The sequence below is a fragment of the Xyrauchen texanus genome, chromosome 17, assembly GCF_025860055.1.
Source record: "Xyrauchen texanus isolate HMW12.3.18 chromosome 17, RBS_HiC_50CHRs, whole genome shotgun sequence".
In the NCBI taxonomy this organism is placed as follows: domain Eukaryota; kingdom Metazoa; phylum Chordata; class Actinopteri; order Cypriniformes; family Catostomidae; genus Xyrauchen; species Xyrauchen texanus.
Genome location: NC_068292.1, coordinates 40450880 through 40473552, shown reverse-complemented (window position 1 = coordinate 40473552; position 22673 = coordinate 40450880). Strand labels below are relative to the sequence as shown.

The window sequence follows — 22673 nt, the reverse complement described above, 5'->3', positions numbered from 1 at the left end:
ACCTTGTCAAACAGATTAAGAAGATTTAAGAGACTTAAAACCCTCACAATCATGTCATAGAACACCGCAGTGATAGCACAGAGTCATCCATCCAAATGTTGGACAGTTTTAGGCTGAGAAACGTCTCCCTTGGGAAACAAGAATCTTTCCTTGACAGTTCTCTTTCAACTTTTTTTAATGCTTATCTTATGCACTACAGACCACAGCAAATTGCAAAGTTTTTTTTTTTGTGTAAACGTTTATGAGAGAGATATAGCGGCATTCCGTCTAAATGTTTATATTGATAATTATGTCTTAATGTCGCCTAAATGTCATATGATCCTCCCATGATATTTATCTGTACATTATTTAATGTTATATCTGCATTACAACGTGTAGACTTAAAACATGTCTCTGGGAACATGTACCGGCATGTTTATCTGGTGAGTTAGACGCATGCGCTGTTAACACTTTGTGCGCTAGGCATGTTAGCATAATAATTTGTATATATAATATTTGATTTATGACTAGTCCTCTAATGCCTTTTACCATGCTGCTTATACTTATAACCAGTATTCAAGTACTGCGTTTTAGATCTAGTACTGTTTATAGATCTGTGATTTGTACATCTATGTTCATTCATATTTTGTATATTGTTTCATGTTTACAGAACCACACACAATACATCATCCACAAGTACACCCTGGTGTGAGACTTAATGTTCTAACCGGACATCCTGTAACCGTTCAATTACTCCGAACCAGAGTTAGAATCAAAAGTGAACAGCAGTTTTTACAAGGTCCTAAGAGCCGGATAGTGGACTGTTACAGACATGTCTCACCCAGAAAGAGAAGCCCCTGCTGTGCGACCAAGGAGACGAGTTAACCCTCCAGCTTACTTTGAAGACTATGAGCTCAGCGTACCTGGGCCTCGTCGACAGCAACCACGGTCGCCTACCTACCGGGGTGCACTGGAGGATGAACCACTAAATACTACAGGTCATTCCAGATCCACTTCACCAATCAGCCAAACATCAGAGTGTTCAGAATGGATATTGACCGACCAATGGGACAGCACTTCTGAAAAGCTGAGAGAAAAGAATGCTGCATTGCAACTGCCAGTGAAACAGCTACCAGAGCTTGCAGTTATGTTAGAGGAAATGAACCGGGAGAATGCAGCCTTGCAACGGAAAGCCAACCAGCTCCCTGAGATCATCTCAGCACTCCAAGAGATGCGTCAACAGAATGTGGCACTTAGTCATGAGCTTCAAAGCCTAAAATCTGAGCGAAGAGCTCCACCTGAGTCAGTCACTTCACCGATGCCATCACCATGCTCTCACTCTCCAGCAGTCCACATTCAGATTCCACAGCCATACCGCCCAATACCAGCCCCACGCTCCAGGCTGCCACCACCCACCACTAAGAGACAGCCATGCCCGGTAGTGCCAGTGGAAAGCCCAGAGCTGATCGAGGACCTGAGAAACATGAACATTTTTTCCTCCTCACACGACAGAGCCCCCCTTTACAACACAGTATAGGGACTCACCTCAGATCAGGTATGCTAACTCTATCCCGTATTCTATGCCACCTCGGCTGCCCGAGTTTGTGGTTCCATCACAGGACTGGAGGAGGCCAGCCCACGCAGAATATAGTTCAGAGCGTCTCTTACCCTCATCTACCCATGAGAAACCCTACAGAGGTCCAGCCCCTACCATCCCCTTCTTTACATCTCCTGACCCTAGCGTGTTTTCAAGGCTGAGAATTCCTTTGGAGAACATCCTGCCTGATGATGCCACAGAAAATTTCAAGTTTCAAATCCTCACAGACATCTGAAATTGGAGGAGGCACTTGTGGTGGCAGACTCTTACAGCAACGCAAGGTTTCCTTTCACGAACACCATGAAAGCTCTTCATAAAATGTATGGTTAACCTCACCAATTAGCCTTGCAACGAATTGCTGAGCTGATGGATGGACCTGGAGTGCAGATGTAAAAGCCTTCAGGATGTTTGGGCTGCAGGTGCGCTCTCTTGTCAGTATGTTGCAACAGCTGGGCCACAAAGGTAGTGTAGAGCTGGAATGTGGATCACATGTGTCTCGACTCCTGAGTAAACTGCCACATGACCTCATGTTTAGTTTTAAGCGGTACACCCACCCTCTGCAAATTACTATTCCTACATTGCTGGACTTTGCTGATTGCCTGGAATATGAGCTTCAGGTACAGGAAGACAATAGCCAGTATGCTTGTCACTCAAGGCAGGAATACTCAGTAAGCCGCAGAGAGGTGAGAAGAGAGCCTCGTAAACTGACTACTATTCTGCTTGGAACTGAAAAGTCACAGTCCACACCTATGTTGTCAGCCATTTCAGAAAATAAGTTTAGCTGGTTATAAATGTTAAATAATTAATATTATTCATAATGAAAAAAGTGGCTAAAAAAAGACTTTAGTTCTGAACAAACAGTCCAGCACCATTTGTTTGAAGATGCCACTTGGCAGGATATTTTGTTATCTATGCAATGACATTCAAGTTTTTAAGCCTGTCATTTGCTTCCAATATTTTTGAGGAAACATTATATTGAGCCTAGTGTGACAATGGAAAAGTTTCCTTAAAAAAATCAAATCAAAATAATAATAATAATAGTGGTCGACCGATATAGCACAAAGGCAGATAAACTGGCCGATATTCCGAATGTTTTAATTATAGCATCAGCAGATACATTTACCCCTGTGGCAGGGTGGGGCCAGGTCGTGGTTCCGCACAACTGGCCCCTAATTGGCCTGATTAGCCCGAGAGGGATAAGGGACGACTGGAGACTGCGATGCGACAGAGAGTGAGATTTACGGGCTGCTGCCCGACACCTGTGTGTGTGTTTGTCTTTTGGTTCAGTTCTTCATAAAATTTTATTTATATTATCAAGCCAGTTCTCACCTCCTCCTTTCCATTAACCCTTTACACTGGTGCCGAAATCCGGGAAGGAGGAGGGATGTGCTATAGTCCGCCAGGGGCCGGAGGACTGCCTCCGATCCGCCCAGGGAGGTGCGACTATCGTCCAATAGAGGGCACAGTAGTAGCCCAGGACCAAGCTATGGCATATCAGAAAACCGGCGAGTTAGAGTTTTTTTTCTCTCTCTCTCCCACTGCCACTCCGTGTTGGCCTTTTCCCTCTCTTTTTAAATGTTTTTTAAAGGTGCCACATTTTTTTTAATTTCCTTCCCCTTGTCTCCTCCCCTTATCGAGGTAGACAGGGATGACCTGCCGGCAGACGGGGATGACCTGCCGGCAGACGGGGATGACCAGCTGGCAGACGGGGTGCAAGGCACACCCCAGGGAAGGGGGGATAGGGTTGGGTGGGGGTCTGTACGTCATGGCTGAGGCTAATAATAAAAAATGAGTTTGAAAACAAAAACAAGTGTCTATGTAATATTCTCTTTACCTTCTCCTGCATTGTAAGCCAGTATGGCTCGGGTTCTCATCTGTTTGCCCTCGGCAGTTTTGCTGGAGCAGGTTTGGGAGCAGGTGGACCATGTGGTCCAGAGGCTGAGGGCACAGTCTTTAGGGCAGGGCACAACACAGGGCACAGGTGCAGGGTACACCACATCAGCACACAGCTCCCTCTCCACCTCTTTACCTAGAATAAAACACAGGTACCAATATACATCACAACAGCACAAAATATTTCTAAACATGGCTTGAAATCTCTAAACATAACATCTCTAAACGTGACTTCGAACACACTGTGACATTCTATTTGAGTAATGCATATACCCATTGTGATGACACAAAATCAGAGAACAAGGTGTTTCTGCAGCTTGGTTTCAATAAAGGCCTTTTATGCATTGAGGAAGAAGTTTTGAGTTCTGAAACATACAGCATGTTTTAGAGTACTATGAACTCTTATTTGTCAAAATATCAAGAAAAATGTGATTCCTCATGACGACACAATTAAGTTGAGCTGCTAAAAATATCTTAATCAATGTTTGAACAATACTGCAATTCAAGCTGAATTTTTAAATAGTTTTTAAATATAAACACAGACTGGAGTCTCCCAGGTGGTCTTGACCAATTTCCAAGAACACATTTATATTGTTTTCAAGTACAAGCTGATGTGAGTGGATTCGAGCTCTCATGTAAAGCACGCATGGTAAATGGGTGAATCTAATGAAACCTCTCGAGAATATGTTCAGGCCACAATTCTAAAAGAAATCAAAAGATCAATCAAAATAAAGACGTAGTTATATTTTGCATAAAACAATTGATTGCACATTTTTAAGACCATTAAGATTTTATGCATTGAGACATTATTTTTCTTTAAACTAAGCACATTTTCCAACCCAATAACTGTAACAGAATTCAAAAAAATGTATATGTATTATTTTAATTCTGTAAACTATTTATATATCATAATAGTATTTGTTGTACTGCCTTTCATTGATGATTAGTGAAATAAAAAAATGATTGCATGTTTACAGTAATGATAATACAATGAGAATCACCATGAGAATATTGAAAATGACAATAAACAAAATGGCATTATGAACTAAGGTTATGAGAATTTGATAGGATAAAGTGCTTAATCATCGTTAATGCAAAAACCTGTTAGTTGTAAAACAGGCTAAATTTTATTTTTGTTAAATATAATTTCTTTTTTATTTCTGTTGATTTTGGGGTAAAATAAGTCTGGACATATTTTTGTGAAATGTCAACATGCATTTAAAATAGTCGGCAATCCGTTCGTCTTCCATTTCTAAACTATACAATCATAAAAGCAAACAAACTCTAAAGGACAAGCAAAAACATTCACATTTCGACAGCTTGTATTCTGCACAATTTGGCACCAAGCATGGGCATTCTCGTGATATCTTTTACTCAGGAGTATCAGCATGGATTTGGCTTCAGCACAGGGACATGCTATCTAAGCACTGAACCACAAACACACAATAAATATTTCTATCAAAAGCAGAGACACTTTTCCTTGTATACAATTTTCCTTGTAGCAGATAGCGATACAACATTTACATCGATCTGTCAGAAGTGTGGCCATTTGTGGAGCAATATTGTAAGTGTCCAAGTGGAGCAGATGACAAGTCTGCCATTCATTTTAATCAACATATGATGGAATCAGTGCGCCAAAGTGTGAGAGTGTGCTGAGCATGGTTATGGCAAAACGGAGGCGTTAGATTGAATATGCAGCAGATGCTGTAGAGCATTATTTTTTAAACTTTATAATTTTATATAGATATTTATATCATATCACATGGCTAATGAGCAAATTCTAAATGGGAGTGGTCACATGAAATTGTGACTTCTTGAAAACAAAAGCAGTTTACATGTAGAGCCAGTGAAGGTTTCTTTTTTCAGACTCAAACCAATAAACATACAGTATGCTATAAATTGTGACTCTGGAAAATTATTAAAACTGATGAATGGTCAAACACCTAATGGTTGACATAAAAAAAACAGCACATACAGGTTCAAAATGTTGTTTGGTAAGTTCTTTTAACAGGACAAGGCGTTTTAAAAATGTGGCACTCATAAGCAAGATGCTAAAAAAACAGCGAGCCACAGTGCAACAGTCAAAGTCGTTTGTGAAGCACATGCTTGCATAGAAAAAAGTATTTAAAAACAACACATGCGGGTGCAAAACCTTGTTAAGTCCTTTTAACTTGACGTGGCATCTTAAAAATGTGGTGCTCATGCACAAGATGCTAAAAAACAACAAAACACAATGCGTCAGTCAAAGACTTTTGTCTAAAACATGTTCACATAGTAATAAAAAAAAAAAAAAACAGTGCATACAGGTGCAAAATCTCGTTTAGTGTGAATGGCCCCTAAGTGCCTTTAACTTGACATGGCACCTTAAAAATGTGGCACTCATGCGGAAAAGCTAAAAAAACAGCGAGACACGGTGCAATGGTCTAAGATGTATGTCTAACACATGTTGACATAGAAAAGCTATTTAAAAACATTGCATACAGGTGCAAATCTCGTTCAGAGCAAACAGTCCCTAAGTGCTTTTAACTTGACATGGCGTCTTAGAAATGTGCCGCTCATGCACAAGATGCTAAAAACAGCCAGACACAGTGCATTAGTAAAAGACGTATGTTAAGTGCATGTTTACATGGAAACACTATTTGAAAAACAGCACGTTCGGTGTGAACAGCCGTTAAGACATGTGAACATTTTTTTTTATTTGGTACTAACTAATGAATTTGCCTAAAAAAGTGTGCTGAGAAAAGGTCTAGCATCATTTGTTTGCAGATGCCACTTGGTTTGATATTATGTAATGACATTCAGACATTTTTAAGTGTGACTTAAGCGCGCAATAGTGTCCAAATACTTTTTGAGTCCACTGTATATGTGCAGTGCCCTGAAATGTGGTACAGGAAACACTGACATAAGGGCAACTTGTCACAACATGCTGGTGTTTAAGAGGTGGGGAATTTACGACTTGGGGTATAATGATTATCTTTAGACGGTCTTGTGACGAGGCAGGCGAGAAATGAGGATCTAAACACAGCTTTAATAAAACAAAGATAAACAAAGTAACTTAGAATATAAGGAAACACAGGTACCAAGCACAGAGCAACAAAGACTGACAAAGAAACCAAGGGAAACAAGGGCTTAAACACACGAAGGAAAACAAGGGAACGAGGAACACCTGGGGAAACAATCAGGGGAAAACCAATCATAAAAAGAAACTACTAAAGGACTACAAAACTAACAGGAAACAGGAACGGGGGACTAAAGGATTTCAACATAAAAGTCTAGACAAAAACAGGGAATAAATGACAGTTCTGATAAATGAGTATCTTTTTAACCATCATCCAGAGGAGAAGATCACTATTGGGATTATGTTTACACTCCTGGTGCCGGTTGACCCAGCTGTTCGTAAATTCAAACTTAACCTAGTTGTTGCGTAAATGGGCACTAAGTCATAATTTACGCTCTACTAAATATTTGTGTGAGCTTTAGGTCCTAATTTAGGTGAGAACTTACACACAGCTGGTAGAACCCTACCCTGCTATCTGCAGCATTACCAGCATAAAGAGCTCCAGCCAAGAAGGAAAATGTTCTGGAAAGAGCACACCATCAGTGAGGTGGGATATGACTGCCCTATTCCAGGATACTGTTTGAATTCCCAGAGGCAAGTTACCGGATTCAAAATCAATATGACTTTTTAAAGGCATCCACTACAGAAGCTGTCAGAATGCAAGTGAGAATCAACTGGGCTGCTTTGGCAGTATAGGTACTTGGCAAGCTTTATGGAAGAGATTATTTTTGCTTTTTTGGAACAAGACCATGTGCTCCATTTGAAGTTTTCTTAAGGGTTTTTCACACTATACTTAACCCTGAATTAAAGCCTTGTTAAAACTATGGGTGAAGACCAGTTTTAAAAGGCCCCTTAAATGTTTAAAAACATTTAAATCACATCTAGTCTAGAGCACATTTGGTCTGAATGGCTGTTAAGAATGATAGTAATTTACATTTACATTTACATTTATGCATTTGGCAGACGCTTTTATCCAAAGCGACTTACAGTGCACTTATTACAGGGACAATCCCCTGGAGCAACCTGGAGTTAAGTGCCTTGCTCAAGGACACAATGGTGGTGGCTGTGGGGATCCAACCAGCAACCTTCTGATTAACAGTTATGTGCTTTAGCCCACTTCGCCACCACCGCTCCTAGTCAAAACAGAGACAGCAAATGCATTAACTGGACTGATGCGGAGATAGCATTATATTTGGAATATGTTTCTTATAATGTGCCGACATTTCCACAGGACGACAAATAGTTATTAAAACAGATTGCAAGCTTGTCACATGCAGTACTTGCCAATCTAAGTTGTTAATCTCATAAATATGCAAATAAGAACATTTAACACAGAGTTTACAAATGTTCACTTATAACCCAGGGTTAATTACACAGGATAGAGTCTGAGCAGTATAAGACAACATAGCCCAGGACATTTACCAAAGATTAAGAAGTACACTGGGTTAATTTCAGATCTGAAAATGCCATTTGTAAAACTGACTGTTTCTTTCTTAAAATACAACAGCGTTTATTACCTTCACTGTTGACGCAGCGGACCTTCGGATTTTGAGTCCCCTCTCCGCAATCCATGTTGTCATCAGGAATACACTCCTCTAGCTTGAGCAGCTGCCAGTTAAAACAGCTCGGATCATCGCATGGGACGGCCTCCACCAGGTGAGGACAGTTTCCCTCACCACCCGTTGGGTAATTAGTAATTTTACGCCGTCTGAACTTGAAACCTGCAAATAAACAACAACAACAACAACAAAAATACTTATATATCTGACTTTTAACTCTTTTGAAAATAAGTCACATCCATTTCAAGTGTCAATTAAGATTTTTTGTAACACATTACAATAAGGTTCACTAATTTGTTAACATTAATAAATGTATTAGGTATCATAAACTAAAAATGGAGAGTATTTTTTAACAGCGTTTGTTATTCTCATTTAATATTAATTTATACAAATACAATTGCTCATTGTTAGTTCATAATGCATTAATTCATGTTAATGTATACAACAAAGTTATATGATTTTTTTTTTTGCATTTGTAACATTATTATCTGCATCATGTTCCATTAATTTATTCTGATTTAAATTACAATAATAAAGTAAAAATATAAATAACTTTCTGAGAATCATCATTGAACATAATTCATCATTAAAAACTCAAAAGAAAACTGATCCAATGTATTATGGAAATGAAAATAATTCAGCACCTTGTATTTGTATTTATTTATTTATTTTTGGTGAATTGAAAACATTTGTGAGCTTTTAAAAAAAAACACGGCTCCATTTGGCTAAATCTTAGTCTTAGTCTTTTCCCCACAGAATCTCAGCTGTCAAATTGCTCTTTACCTCTGTGAAATACTGAAGCTCAGTTTTTGGCAGTCCAAACCTACTCTTTGCTTAGCGAACACATTGTTGGATACATACCTTTCTTCACGACACGTTCGTCGCAGTTCTCAAAAGTGCAGGGCCCCCAGGCGCCCCACGGGGACAGTTCGCACTCCATTGGGCACGGGATCTGGCACAGCCGCGTCGTACTTGGAGAAGATCCCGTGCAAAGCCAATTGTCCACAGGTTGTGATGCTGTAAAGTAAACACATGCATTAAAACGGCAACCAGACAACCATACGCGGAGGACACATGACGTACAATTAGGTTTTTGCAACTTTAGAAGACAACAATAGGGAGCACTAAATACACCCTGAATAATCCTCATCCCGTGTATCCTCAATGCTGTTTCCTGTTGCAACATAGCAGACAAAAACCAGAAGAAAACCACAGGCAAAGCCATGCACAATGCATAGGCCCACATGGAATCTGATATTGTGTGTTTATTTGTTAAGTTTGTATGTCAACATTCCTGGTCTTATTGTAAATGGTTATTAGCTCATGTTATTATAAAAAAAATGTGTTTTGATTAACTTTTTATAAAAAAATTCTAATATTTTAAATATTGATAATTTATTGTAACCAAAAGCCAAAAAGCTATTTAGGTATTTTTATAAATTTTTTATGTAAATTGTATTTTAAAAATAAATATGGAAGTTGCTATTTTATGACAATATTCTGTATGAAATTTGGCATTTTACTTGATTATTTGCTTTATCCAAGGTAAAATACCAGCTGACAGAATACAAAAGAGTCATGTTTATCCGTTTTGTCTTTTTAAAATCAGTTTTTTTTAAATATGCACTGTTGAGGCTTCTAGAATATGTCGAAGTTTAGTGATCAAGAAAATAAACACAGTCTGAACAGCCGATTCCCCTGTGCGAAGTCCGACTATCATATCCCAATGCCTCGGAAATGAATAACAATTTCTTTCTGGAATCGACTCCTTGTCATTACCGTTTCATTAAAGTTGCATTGTGCACTGAAAAAAATACAATAAAATCATGTTACAACTGTAAGTGTTCACCTTAAAATTTTAAGTTGTGTCAACATAAGAGGGAAAGTAGTGATGGGCACATTCGAAACGCTGTCTTATAAAGCTTCGGAACCTATATGAATCATTTGTTTCCAACCAATTCTTCGGAGTGTAAATCAAACTTGCCAAGTGAGTGATTTTAGCAAACGAGACTTTGTTACATAATACTGTTTCGAAATGTTTTGCTCCTGGATGCAAGGGGGCATTGATCCCACAGTCAAACCCAGAATCAGGGTTTAAATGCAGGATGTAACTGAGTCAGTTCAGAAATAACTTGGGTCCATAAAATCAGACTAATCCAAACTAGAGTGTAACGATGCTGTTGGCGCTGGCAATTAAAAAGACGATGACCAAGAAATAAAGAACCGAAGTGCAAATTATTTAACAAAAGTGAGAACCAAAAAACCCTAACTATAAACATGACTTAAAATTTACTTGATAGAAATGATGACTTGACCTAACACAACAAAGTTACCAAACACAACCAAAGTTACATTCAACAATACCTGACAAAAGGACAATGGTAATCATGAGGGCTAAAATACATGGACAATGTGTAAAACAACAATGAGGGACAGACAGAACTGATAACAAGGTAATCAATCAATAAACCAATTAAAACAAGACACATGAACCTGGAGGGAAACATGAAATCACATTACATGAAACAGGAACTACATTTTTCCAAATAAAAGACATGAAAAACGTGAATCAACAAAATATACATGACATATCTCCCCACTAAGGCTCCGACATCCCAACACATGAACAAAACACATAAAACATGACATAATTTTCAAAGTTCTGTAGGGAGCTTGGGGGGGGTTTCGTCTTGAGGCGTGGCATAGCATGGGGCGTGGCCTGGCGAGACAGGACATGGGGCATGGGACCAGGGCAGAGTCAATGGAATGTGGAGCCATGGAAGGTGGTGCTGTGAGAGGCTTGAAGGGCGACACAAGGGAACTTGGTACCCAGAGAGTAGCCGAAGGCTCGAAGGGCCAGAGGCAGGGAGGACCAAGGTGGAGCTGGGGGAAATCGGAAAACTGAGGTGGAGCCGGTGGGGCTGAGGACCAAGGCGGAGTCGTAGGGATGGAGGTCCCCGGTGGAGCTGATGGATCAGAGGAACGAGGCGCAGCCAGAGGATCAGAAATACAAGGCAGAGTCAGGTGACCGACAGACCAAGGAGGAGCTGGAGGGACGAGGGACCCCGGTAAAGCCAACAGACTGAAAGACCGCAGTGGAGGCGAGGGAAAGTAGAGCCGAGGCGATGTCAAGGGATCGACAGGCCAAGGCGGAGTCCAGGGCTCGGAGGGTCCAAAGTTCCCCTTGCCTGATCATGAGGAAGCATCCATAGGGTGGGTACAAGGGCGGGAACCATCTCCAGGTCCAACTGCTTAGATGTGACCATGATATGGCGTGGAGCAGAAACAAGCGTGGCTGTGACGTGGCATGGAGCAGGCTAAGGCGTTGCTGTGACGTGGCATGGAGCAGGCCGAGGTGTTGCGGTGACGTGGCATGGAGCAGGCCGAGGTGTTGCGGTGACGTTGCATGAAGCCGACTCAGGACCCTGAGCAAAAGATGGCACTAGATCAGCGGCCATTAAGTGGGACGCTGGCTCGGCAGCTATGACGTGGGACCTCATTAAAGTCCACCTGGCAGGCCAGAGCACAGAAGTCCTCCACATAATCCTCCAGGGGATGTAGGTGAAGGAGTTGGATTGCTGGGTTCATTGTAGTCGGTCAGGAATTCTGTAATGATGCTGCTGGCGCTAGCAATGACAAAGACGATGACCATGAAGTAAAGAATCGAAGTGCAATTTATTTAACAAAAGTGAGATCCAAAAAACCTGAACAATAAATGTGAAACAAACATGAACTTGAACTTGACTTGAACTTGACTATAAACAATGACTTGACCTAACATGACAACGTTACCAAACACAACCAAAGAAACATTCAACAATACCTGACAAAAGGACAATGGTAAACATGAGGGCTTAAATACATGGACAAGGTGTAAAACAATGACGAGGGAACCAATGGACAGACAGAACTGATAACAAGATAATCAAACAATAAACCAATTAAAACAAGACACACGAACCTGGAGGGAAACATGAAATCACATTACATGAAACAGGAACTACACATTTCAAAATAAAAGACATGAAAAAACACGAATCAACAGTGCTGAACATAAGAGTTGCTGATTTGAATTTGGTCATTTTAAGAATACTGTCAATCACAGGAAAATCCCTCCATCATATTCAGACTTAAGCTTGTAAAAGGTGGCACGCATGGGCCGCAACACTTTACAAGCAAATCACAATGATGGTGAAAATCATCAAACACATCATTTAATAAAAAGATGAGCTTTGAATTATTCTTATTTTGTTGTAATATTTGAATTATTGTTATTTAAATTATGTGCATAGTTGCCTTGACTTGCCTAGATTTTTTATTTCTGCTGAATAATTTTTCATTAAAAAAATAATTGTTCAGCCAACAATAACTTGGATAATGGAGTTATCTCAACAAGATCAATCCAGGGCAGTTATTCTAACTCTACCTTTTAAGTCTAGATAACTAAAAGGCAAAATATATATTTTTTTACATTGAAATGGAATTTTACCTCGACTTCAAATATTAAAGTTAATGTAATAATACTTCCAGCAAACAATAAGAAGGCAGTACTATCAGCCCTGTTTAACAAAAGTATTGGGTGAACTAAGATTAGAGGTTGCTTTTTCCAGGGAACTATAAAAGACAACTCAAGCTCCATGTCAACCGTGGTGCATTAATGTTTAAAAGAGGATTTCATTGTGTGAGGAGCAGCCTCATCAAACTGACAGGTGACATGTCTGCTGCTTTAGCATCAAATTGTGCTAAATTCTTCTTGTAGAGGACTGACATACTGACATGTGGTGTGAGTTCTGCTCTCTGGAGATTTCTACAACTAACGGCTCCACACATGCACAGATTCAGAACTAGAAAGCACTTTGGTCCCAGAAGACTGACTGTGCTGTAGACCTTCAAGGAAGTAATTGATGGAAAATTGCTCTCGAAGGGACAACAGGCGTTGAGAATGACAGTTCACCTCATACTGTAACTGTTCCAACACTGCATGTTCCTCAAATTAATGGAAAGGCAGATTTCAGTGTAATGGACTATCATGTGAGTTAACATCACACTGCACAGGTTGACCTTGTTTACGTGCCAGATGGTCTAGACCTTATGTGCAAACTTTCTGTCTAATCAAAGTCTGCACCTGCTCTGACAAACCCAAGTGGATATCATATCTCCATATCTCCAATCTGTGTATGAGAATGATATGGTACTTTACAGCTGTTGCAAAGAAGACTGACATTTATTGATATAGTTGTTGCACTATTCACGAGCATTAACAGCATGAGGTTTTTTGTCTGTTAGCTTTGAGGCCATATATATGCTAGTATGTTTCTAAAAGCTGGTAAAAAAAACAAAATGTTGTATATACTGTAAATACATATCGTCACCTTCCTAAATTATTGTCCCAAGTCATTTTTTGACAAAAATTATTAATTTTTGCCTAAATCATCTCCTCATGATATTTGGTTCAGTTTTTTGTGTTTTCTGAAAAACCTGAAAAAATAACTTAGGACATTATTTTAGGAAGGTGACGATTTCTTCAGCTTCTTAATTTTTTTTTGCATATTTGAGCAAAATTACAGAAAATATTCTGCTCACAATAGACATTTACCTTACATTTCCATTGCACAATTTCATTGACAAATATATTCAAAATGCTTTTCCAGATCTATTAAAGCAGTGTGTTCAGTAGGAGCAGTCAGAGGGACTGTCATTGCTAATCAATATGTGTCAGTCATCTGGTGCCCAAAGGAAAGTGTTTCCTAAAGCGCAGAGTGTTGCATCATGTACAGTTGTAATGAGCTCTCTGTGGACAAAAAGAGTTAAAAAATACAGATATATTTATTTACAAAACAAACAAAATATATAAACACGCCTCAGGCACAGAGAATAAACAAAAACATAATTTCAGCAATAACAAAGAAATGAAAAGTGTTTTTAAAGGAATATTCCAACTGTGGCATGCGTTTGATTCTGTCAATAATTTTGACTCGTAATGCTTAAAGGTGAAGTACAAAATGTACACATTTTTTCAATGTTATAATTCTCTCTCATACCCTAGGTAAATCTTCCCCAAAAAGTAAAAAACACATTGCTCTGTTTCTTTGAGCATCCCAACCATCCCAAAACAGCAACATTGGTTTGATCTGTTTGTCTTATCAATAGACGATGAGCCAATCTTTAAGTAAACCTGTTTGAAAGCAGTTATCTATTATTTTTGCAATTCTTTTTGTTGACGCTAGTGGAGCAGAAATCTTTAAGTGTTTATCATACTTTTGAAATGCACAGGCAAACACCTTTCATGTTTTCCTCAGAACTGACAGGATGTCACTCATGCTGTACATTGATATTAGGTTGAGAATATCCCAGAATATTCCTTTTAAAGTTTATAGGAGCGGTTATAGACCTTACCTGAGATCTCAAAGTTGACAGAGAGGAGAGGAGGGACACTAGGCGTCTGGCCATTTAGAGACTTGTCCTCTATAAAACACACAAACACCAAACTCTGGCAAACTACTACTAACAAACACCATTAGTTCACTACCAGGGAGGATAAATACTTCACTTCAGATTTTATATTGTGACTCTTTACAGAACACTTCAACGCAAAAGGGATAATGTGAGGCATAAGCTGGTTAGCATTTACTTGTGCTAAGCTCTCAGGGAGGCAAAGGGCAGAGGATTCCAACAGTCTTAAAAATACAGTTTTTTTTCAATGGTTCTTTTAAGTAACAAACAACCAAAGAATATTTGTTTGCTGTATAGTGTTCTTGAGTTGGCGTTATTGTTCTTTGGAGATTCAAAAAGTAAAAAAAAAATTGTTACAATTTCAGTATTGATTCTAGGTATCATGCATTAACAGAGGAACTGTGAAGCCCTGCAGGGTTTTTTTAAGCACAAGTACACTTATATTTTCTAAAGGCCTAATCATGTTCTCTTATAACTTCATATGGAACGTAAAACAAATATCTCCTTCCGAATCATACAGAATAAAAAATGTTCTCCTTAGGCATCATATATGTGACACTCCTGTTCTACCCGCTCCTTACGTGACTCGAACCGGCATCTCCATGAGAGGCGGAAGCGCTAACAAGGAGGCTAAAGGCTACAGCCTCTAGCGTCAGTCGCTAGCACACCTCTTGAGGTTAGGAGAGTGAAGTTTATACACAATGCACAGATATCTATCAGCTGGCCACCGTTACATATATATTTTACAACATTTACTCATATGGCATCATATAGAGTTTCAGAAAAAGTTCTCCTATGAAATAATATGGAACTTCAAAAGATTCACATGGATTCAACATTTTCTCTTAGGGCATCAAAAAAGCTCTCCTAATACATCATATGAAACTTAACAAGGTTCTCCTTAAGCAGTGGTTCCCAAACTTTTGGGGAGGCACAGGGAGACAGTGGGATAGAAGGAGAAGTCTGTTAAAAAAACTAGCTATATAGTTATAATAAATGTTGATGAGGAGTTCAGATAAGGGTTTGATCCAGAGGGTCTGTCGATTGCACTAGTTCGTGTGGCTCAGCACTGCTTGTGTGTAGATTGCCTTAGATAGCATGTACCACCATTATATGCACCAGTGTACAAATAGCATCTGCCATAAAAAAAATCCCACGGCACAACACTATCCCATTATCCCATATAACATCAGCAATATTTTTCCATTTTAAGAACTTGTTTGTGTTTTCTGTCCGTACGTGGATGAGCGCGGGGTGCTTAAAGACTGGTTTCTAAATAAACACGATCAATTATTGTTTGAGATTAGGAAACAAACTGGCCTGGTTTGGCATCAGATATTTGTTGAAAAACTTTGTTGAATTTTGGCTTAAAATCTTTCAATTAGTAAAGGGAACTACATTTTTGGAACCACTGTCCTAAGGGAACCTAATAAAGGTTCTAAGGCATAATTTGGAACTTAAAAGTTTATATGGCATCATATGGAACTAAAAAAGTTTCTATGGCGTCAAATGAATCTTCAAACATTTTCTTCTGTAGTATCAGGAAGCTCCAGAGGTGGCGTAGTGGGCTAAAGCACTAAATTGTTAAGAAGAAGGTTGTCGGTTCAATCCCCACAGCCACCACCATTGTGCCTTTGAGCAAGGCACTTAACTCCAGGCTGCTCGTAAGGGCTCTGTAAGTCTGTAAGTCTGCCAAATGCATAAAAATGTAAAAATAAATAAATGGTATCATACAGTATAAATTCAAAAAAGTTCACCTATGGCATAACATGGAACTTTGAAAGATTCCCTAGAACTTTACTGAACTTAAAATGGCTCTCCTAGTCCTATGACATAATATCAAATTTAACATGGTTCAGCTATGGCACCATATGGAACTTAAAATGTATATGAAATTATGTTTTAAACCTAAAACAGGCAAGAGTGGAAAATTATTAGCAAAAAATAATTTCATGTAACTTTTTATATAATTTGGACTTTCAAATGAATCCAAAGGAATTTTTTATATATTTTGGATATTATGAGTTGTATATCTCTATTGCCTTTATGAATTCCCATTTAAAAAATATAATACGTGTGTGTGTGTGTGTGTGTGTGTGTGTGTGTGTGTGTGTGTGTGTGTGTGTGTGTGTGTGTGTGTGTGGGCAGGTTTACGAGGACATTTTATTAGGTTACAAACCGGTAATTACAAGGGTAATATGCTATAAATGTGGTTTATGAGGACATTTCTAATGTCCCCATAATTCAAATCGCTTAAAAAACACACTAAACAATGTTTTTTGGAAAATGTAAAAATGCAGAAACTTTTTTGTGAGGGTTAGGTTAAAGGGTAGGGATAGGGGACAGGATCTATAGTCCGCACAGAATAAAAACATGTGTGTGTGTGTATGTGTGTGTGTGTGTGTGTAACAAAACTGAGAAAAGTTTAGCTTAAAGGTTGCATATATGGCATGTGTAAGTGAAATAAACGTGTATGTGTAATATTGTGGATTAACCCTTTTTCTTCCCTCAATCTGGCAACGTATCTCAGGTGATACACACTTAAAAATGTGACAAATAACAGCATGAAAAACATATGACTTAATTTTCTTATTCCGGATCTTAAGACAACGTTCACAAATAATATTAGCAGTTTTATTGTTTTTATTTGTTTGTTTGTTTTTTTAATGAAGAAATGTAAGATTAATATATAAATAATTATCACAAAGTCAGCGTGTCCTGCACCATGGGCAGCCAAGATGGTTTTAGGTCAGTCTGACTTAACGATCACAGAAAATTTTAACCAAGTCTTGTGACCCACATACACAAAACAAACTTCAATTATGAAGAATGATAACAACAGATTGGGTGAGAAACTGTTTCTCATATCCCCTATGAAAAAGTAAAGAGCATGTATCTTGTGGTGCACATTGAAGGTTTCAAGGGTTAAAAAGGTTATATGGCATCACAATGAACTAAAAAGAATGTTCTATGGCATCATTCGAAATTCCAAAAAGGTTCTATGGTGTCATCCAGAATTTTAAAAGTTTATCCTATGGAATTATATTTAATTTAAAAAAGGTTTTATGGCATCATTTGGAACTTAAAGGGTTCTATTGCATCACAAACAACTTAAAAAAAGGTTCTATGATGTAATTTGGAGTGTAAAGGTTTTTCACTGCCATCATATGGAACTTAAAGATTCACCTCACAGGAACTTCAATGCTTTTATGGTGTCATTTGAAACTTAAAAAAGTTCTCCTATGACATCATATGGAACTTAAAAAGATTCTCCTACAGCATCAGGCAGTAAAATCATTTTTGGATCTTTATTTTTAAGAGAGCATTGCAATCTGTGGGAAATAACTTTATATTATGTGATGCAATGTGTTTTCAGCAGAAAATGTAAATGAGCATCACTTCCAAATAGATTTGATGATGGTTTGAACACATCAAAGAATGTTGAAGTTGAAAAACATCCTCCCTGGTCTCTATCAGTGCACTAACACTTATGCACATTTCTCCTTTAACTTTCTGCAGAGTTTGCGTTCATTTATCTGCTGTCAGCCGGTGCAAATTGAAGCGAGACGGTTCCTGCAGCATGCTGATAAGGACACAGATTTCCCTCCATACGCTGTTCCACTAGTGGCCTTTTTTAATAACGGTTCTTTAACCAGAGCTTTTCATGCACTCAGCACTCATCTGCTCTAATGTGGAAGGACATGTGTGTTACGATAACTTTCAATGTGCGCACGATACCATTCTGAACATCAAATGAGGGAGAGAGGAAAAATAAGGTATTTTTCATGAAGATGGGTGGGCTGCTAACAGAGTGATGATGATGATGATGATGTGTGCCTGCATGTGGAGCATGCAAAGAAATGCTGATACAATGTATACAGTTGGGATTTGCATGCATACCTGCATGTGCGTGGCAGACTGAGAAGGCACAGAAAGAGTACGGGAGATTGTATACATGAAGGTGTGGGTGTATGTATGCGTAAGTTCTATGTACTACTTAATTAAATAACATAAATCTCTCTAGCTCCTGGGCTATTATTGTATACTACATAAAAACAAAAATATTTTTGTAAAATAAAACAAAAATTTTTAGTAATTGGTAAAATTGAGTAATATCCAAGACAATGCTGATATTCAGCAAAAAAGTAAGATTTCTAGTACATTTTCAACTTACAATAATTTTAGACACAATATGGTCTGCTTTTGAATTCTATTTTTGTATTTTGTATTTATTTTGCCAAATTACAAAGAAAATTACACTGTAACCGTACACTGGAAATATCTCTGCATTACCTTGTTTGTCTTTGTTGTTATTGATGTAGTTGAGTAGTTCAGCACTGGCTTGAACGCAGTACACTTTCCTGTTCTGTACACCTCCACCACACAGCCCTGTCTGGTTGCCACGCCGCCGATCCTGTTGACTGAGCAACGCATCGACTCGACACTCGCTCCATTCCGTGGACCGCCAGGCATAACTAAAATTACCGTAAAAATATGCATATAATGTATATTAAAGTTCTGAATCTCTGCTTTGGGTCATCCATACAGTATCTAAAAACACAAATAATAATTTCCAGTTAGGCCTATTTGTTAATATTAAACATGTATATTTAATACAATAAAATAGTATAAGTTTGTACATTGCTCACGGTAAAGTAAGAGCTGCTAAACATATGTCTGAATGCTATGGAACCATTTTATAATAGCTGCCCCCCTTGACTGTATATACTTATGTACGTTGTTAGTGTACAGTACAAGTATGGAACAATACTAATATGGATAGAATAGCTCCGATCATTTGGCTTTGGGAAATTTTTATGAGAAATGTTCATATAAAAATGTCTGATTTTTATTGCAGAATTTGGTTTCTTGGCAAATCTGAGCACAATTTGAGACATTTTTAAAGGATAGTTTACCCCAAAAGTGAAATTTCTCTTATAATTTTCTCACACTCATAACATCCCGGATGTGTATGAGTTTCTTCCTTCTACAGAGAACGAATTAAGATTTTCAGAAGAATATCTGGTTTGACTGGTTTAACTCCTATCTCTCAAGTAGGTCCTTCAAGGTAGCCTGGAGAGGTGAGGTATCCAAGCCACATCAATTACTTACTGGGGTACCTCAGGGATCAGTGCTTGGGCCACTTCTCTTTACACAACATCACTGGGACCCATCATTCAGGCACATGGTTTCTCTTACCACTGCTACGCTGATGACACGCAACTCTTCTTGTCTTTGCAGTCAAACTGTGACTGCTAGAATCGCTGCCTGCCTGGCAGACATCTCAGCCTGGATGAAGGAACACCACCTGCAACTCAACTCAGCCAAGACCGAACTCCTTGTCTTTCCAGCCAACCCTGCTGTTGAACACAACATCACCGTGCAGCTGGGTGCAACTACAGTATCACCTTCCAAAACGGTCAGAAATCTAGGGGTAACCATAAATAAAAAGCTAAATTTCACAGACCACATCTCAAAGACTGCAAGATCATATAGATTTACACTCTACAATATCAGGAAGATAAGGCCCTTCCTCTCTGTACATGCCACACAACTGCTTGTTCAGTCACTTTTCATAACTAGACTGGACTACTGTAACACTCTCATTGCAGGCCTTCCTGCATGTGCTATTAGACCTCTGAAAATTATCCAGAATGCAGCAGCACGTCTGGTCTTTAATGAACCAAAGAGAGCACATGTTACACCACTCTTTGTCTCTCTCCACTGGCTGCCGGTTGATGCACGTCTTAAATTCAAGGCTCTGATGCTGGCATACAAAACAGTCACTGGGTCTGCTCCAGCATACCTAAAATCATTTCAGCAGAACTACAGGCCCACCAGAATCCTGCGGTTGGCTAAGGAACGTCACCTTGTCATACCAACACAAAGAGGCACCAAAACACTTTCCCGGACTTCCAGTTTCATCATACCAAGTTGGTGGAATGACATTCCCAATTCCATCCATGAAGCTGACTCACTCTCCTTCTTCAAAAAACGACTTAAAACACATCTTTTCCATGAGCACTTAACCAGTCACTATATAAATAATGCTTGTTGCAGTTTAATCTGTTTTGAATACTATTCTGATGTTAGTGAAACTTTGAAGTATAGCACTTTTCGTACCACTGTCTCCTGAAGATTATTTGCTTAGGTTTTCCTCTTTTGTTAGTCGCTTTGGATAAAAGTGTCTGCCAAATAGGGTTGGGCGATGTCCCCTAAATTGGCAGTTGACGATGTTGACAGTAAAACATCGCGATGGACGATGATATTTTCAAAAATTATATGAAAAATTATAATTTCGTTATTTTACTAACCCAACCAATGACTCGTCGGCGCTTTATCAGTAAAGCTAAAAAGCTTTTTTTTAGCTTTCACTTAAGAAGAGTTGTGCACTTTTTATTTTAATATATCTCTTTACATAAATACTATTTTCCACTTAAAAACTATAATTTCTTTATTTTACTCAATGATGAGCAAAAGGTCGAGGCAGAAATGACCATGTACCTGCAGGAAATGGCCATTGATGGGGAAGAGGACCCGCTGACTTGGTGGAAAACGAACAACAAAAGGTTTCCGTTCATGGCAAGATTAGCACGGAAATATCTGTGCATATGTGCAACCAGTACTCCATCAGAGCGGGTCTTCAGCACAGCGGGTAGTGTAGATACTCCAATCCGCTTATTAAAACCAGATAAAGTGAATATGTTGGTATTTCTGGCCAGAAACATCGAAATTTAAACATGGTCTATAGTGAAAGATATTAGACTTCTTTACGCATTTTTCGCCATCTGTTGCGGAGCTATTCGATTTTGCATATTATTTTTTAAACGTTCATTTGTGTAGTTCATATGACCACTTTACAATATTTCAATAACATAATTTATTTTGTAGCCTGTGCTGAAGTTAATTGTGCTGCTAATTATAAGTGAAATGTTAATGCCGAGTTTCGGTCTGAGTGTTGTTCCCGTTTTCTAGGTCTTTATTTGTTGTTCTTCTATGTTTTAATAAATGTGTGTTATTCATATTCACCTTGTTTCTTTCATTTGATTTGACATTATGGATTTATGGCCAAGGAAACTTTTCTTAAAAGTATTAACCAGACAAAAGTTATTTGACGTTCGCTGGTCTGGGTTTATCTTAAACTGCCGCTTCAGTGTATACAAGAGCTATGTGACAATGAGCAAGATTTTCTGAGACACTACAACTACTAATAATTAATTAATAAAGGCTATTTTCTTGTAGCCTACAACATAACATATTTTAATCTAAATGTACAGTGTAAGACATGTAAAAAAAGACAAGAAGCTAACAATGTCAAGATCAATATTTGTGTAGCCTGCCTGACACGGTATTTTCACAGACTAACACGTCACGTCTCTGGCATATACTACAGTATTTAAAATAGCATATGCATTAGTTATATTCTCAATTTAATTTACAGAGCAATCCCTGCAAAGTTTTTAGGAAGAGACTAGGATTAGTGAGTCACACTAGCAAGACTCGCAAAAGGGGGCGTGGCATCACGATGGTGGCTCTACATCGTGATGTTGGTCAGCCATCACGATGGACGATGATATCGTCCATCGGCACAACCCTACTGCCAAATGAATAAATATAAATGTATCTCAGTTATGTAGGTCCATACAATGCAAGTGAATGGTGACCAGAAATTGGAATCTCCAAAAATCACATACATTCAGCATAAAAATTATTAATACAACTCCAGTGGGTAAATCCATGATTTAGAAATGATATGAAAAAGTCTGGGTGAGAAACAGATCAATATTTAAGTCCTTTTTTTAACCATAAATCTCCACCTTTGACCAGCCCTGACCAGTAGGTGGCAATATCCATGAAGAATGCTAATGGTCAAAAAACAAAAGAAGAGGAATGTGAAAGTGAAAGTGACTTTTATAGTAAAAAATGACTTAAAAATGTATCTGTTTTTCACCCACACCTATCATATCGCTTCAGAAGATATGGATTTAACCACTGGAGTCATTTGGATTTCTTTTACACTGACTATGTGATTTTTGTATATTCAAAAGGTCCGATCACCATTTACTTGCACTGTATTTACCTACAGAGCTGACAGCATATTCTTCTAAAAATCTTCATTTGTGTTCTGCAGAAG

At 38.5% G+C, this 22673-nt stretch overlaps 1 protein-coding gene across 1 annotated transcript in view; it reads right to left on the bottom strand.

Annotated features, from left to right (window-relative positions):
* LOC127657782 (thrombospondin type-1 domain-containing protein 7A-like) overlaps positions 1-22673 on the bottom strand; it is a 151341-nt gene that overhangs the window by 66465 nt on the left and 62203 nt on the right. The window contains exons 4-8 of the mRNA XM_052146684.1: positions 18833-19014; positions 14483-14551; positions 8948-9103; positions 8045-8248; positions 3411-3605 (exon numbers count right to left, since the gene is read on the bottom strand). Of these exons, the coding sequence (XP_052002644.1) occupies positions 3411-3605; positions 8045-8248; positions 8948-9103; positions 14483-14551; positions 18833-19014 (806 nt within the window). The remainder of the gene's footprint in view (positions 1-3410; positions 3606-8044; positions 8249-8947; positions 9104-14482; positions 14552-18832; positions 19015-22673) is intronic.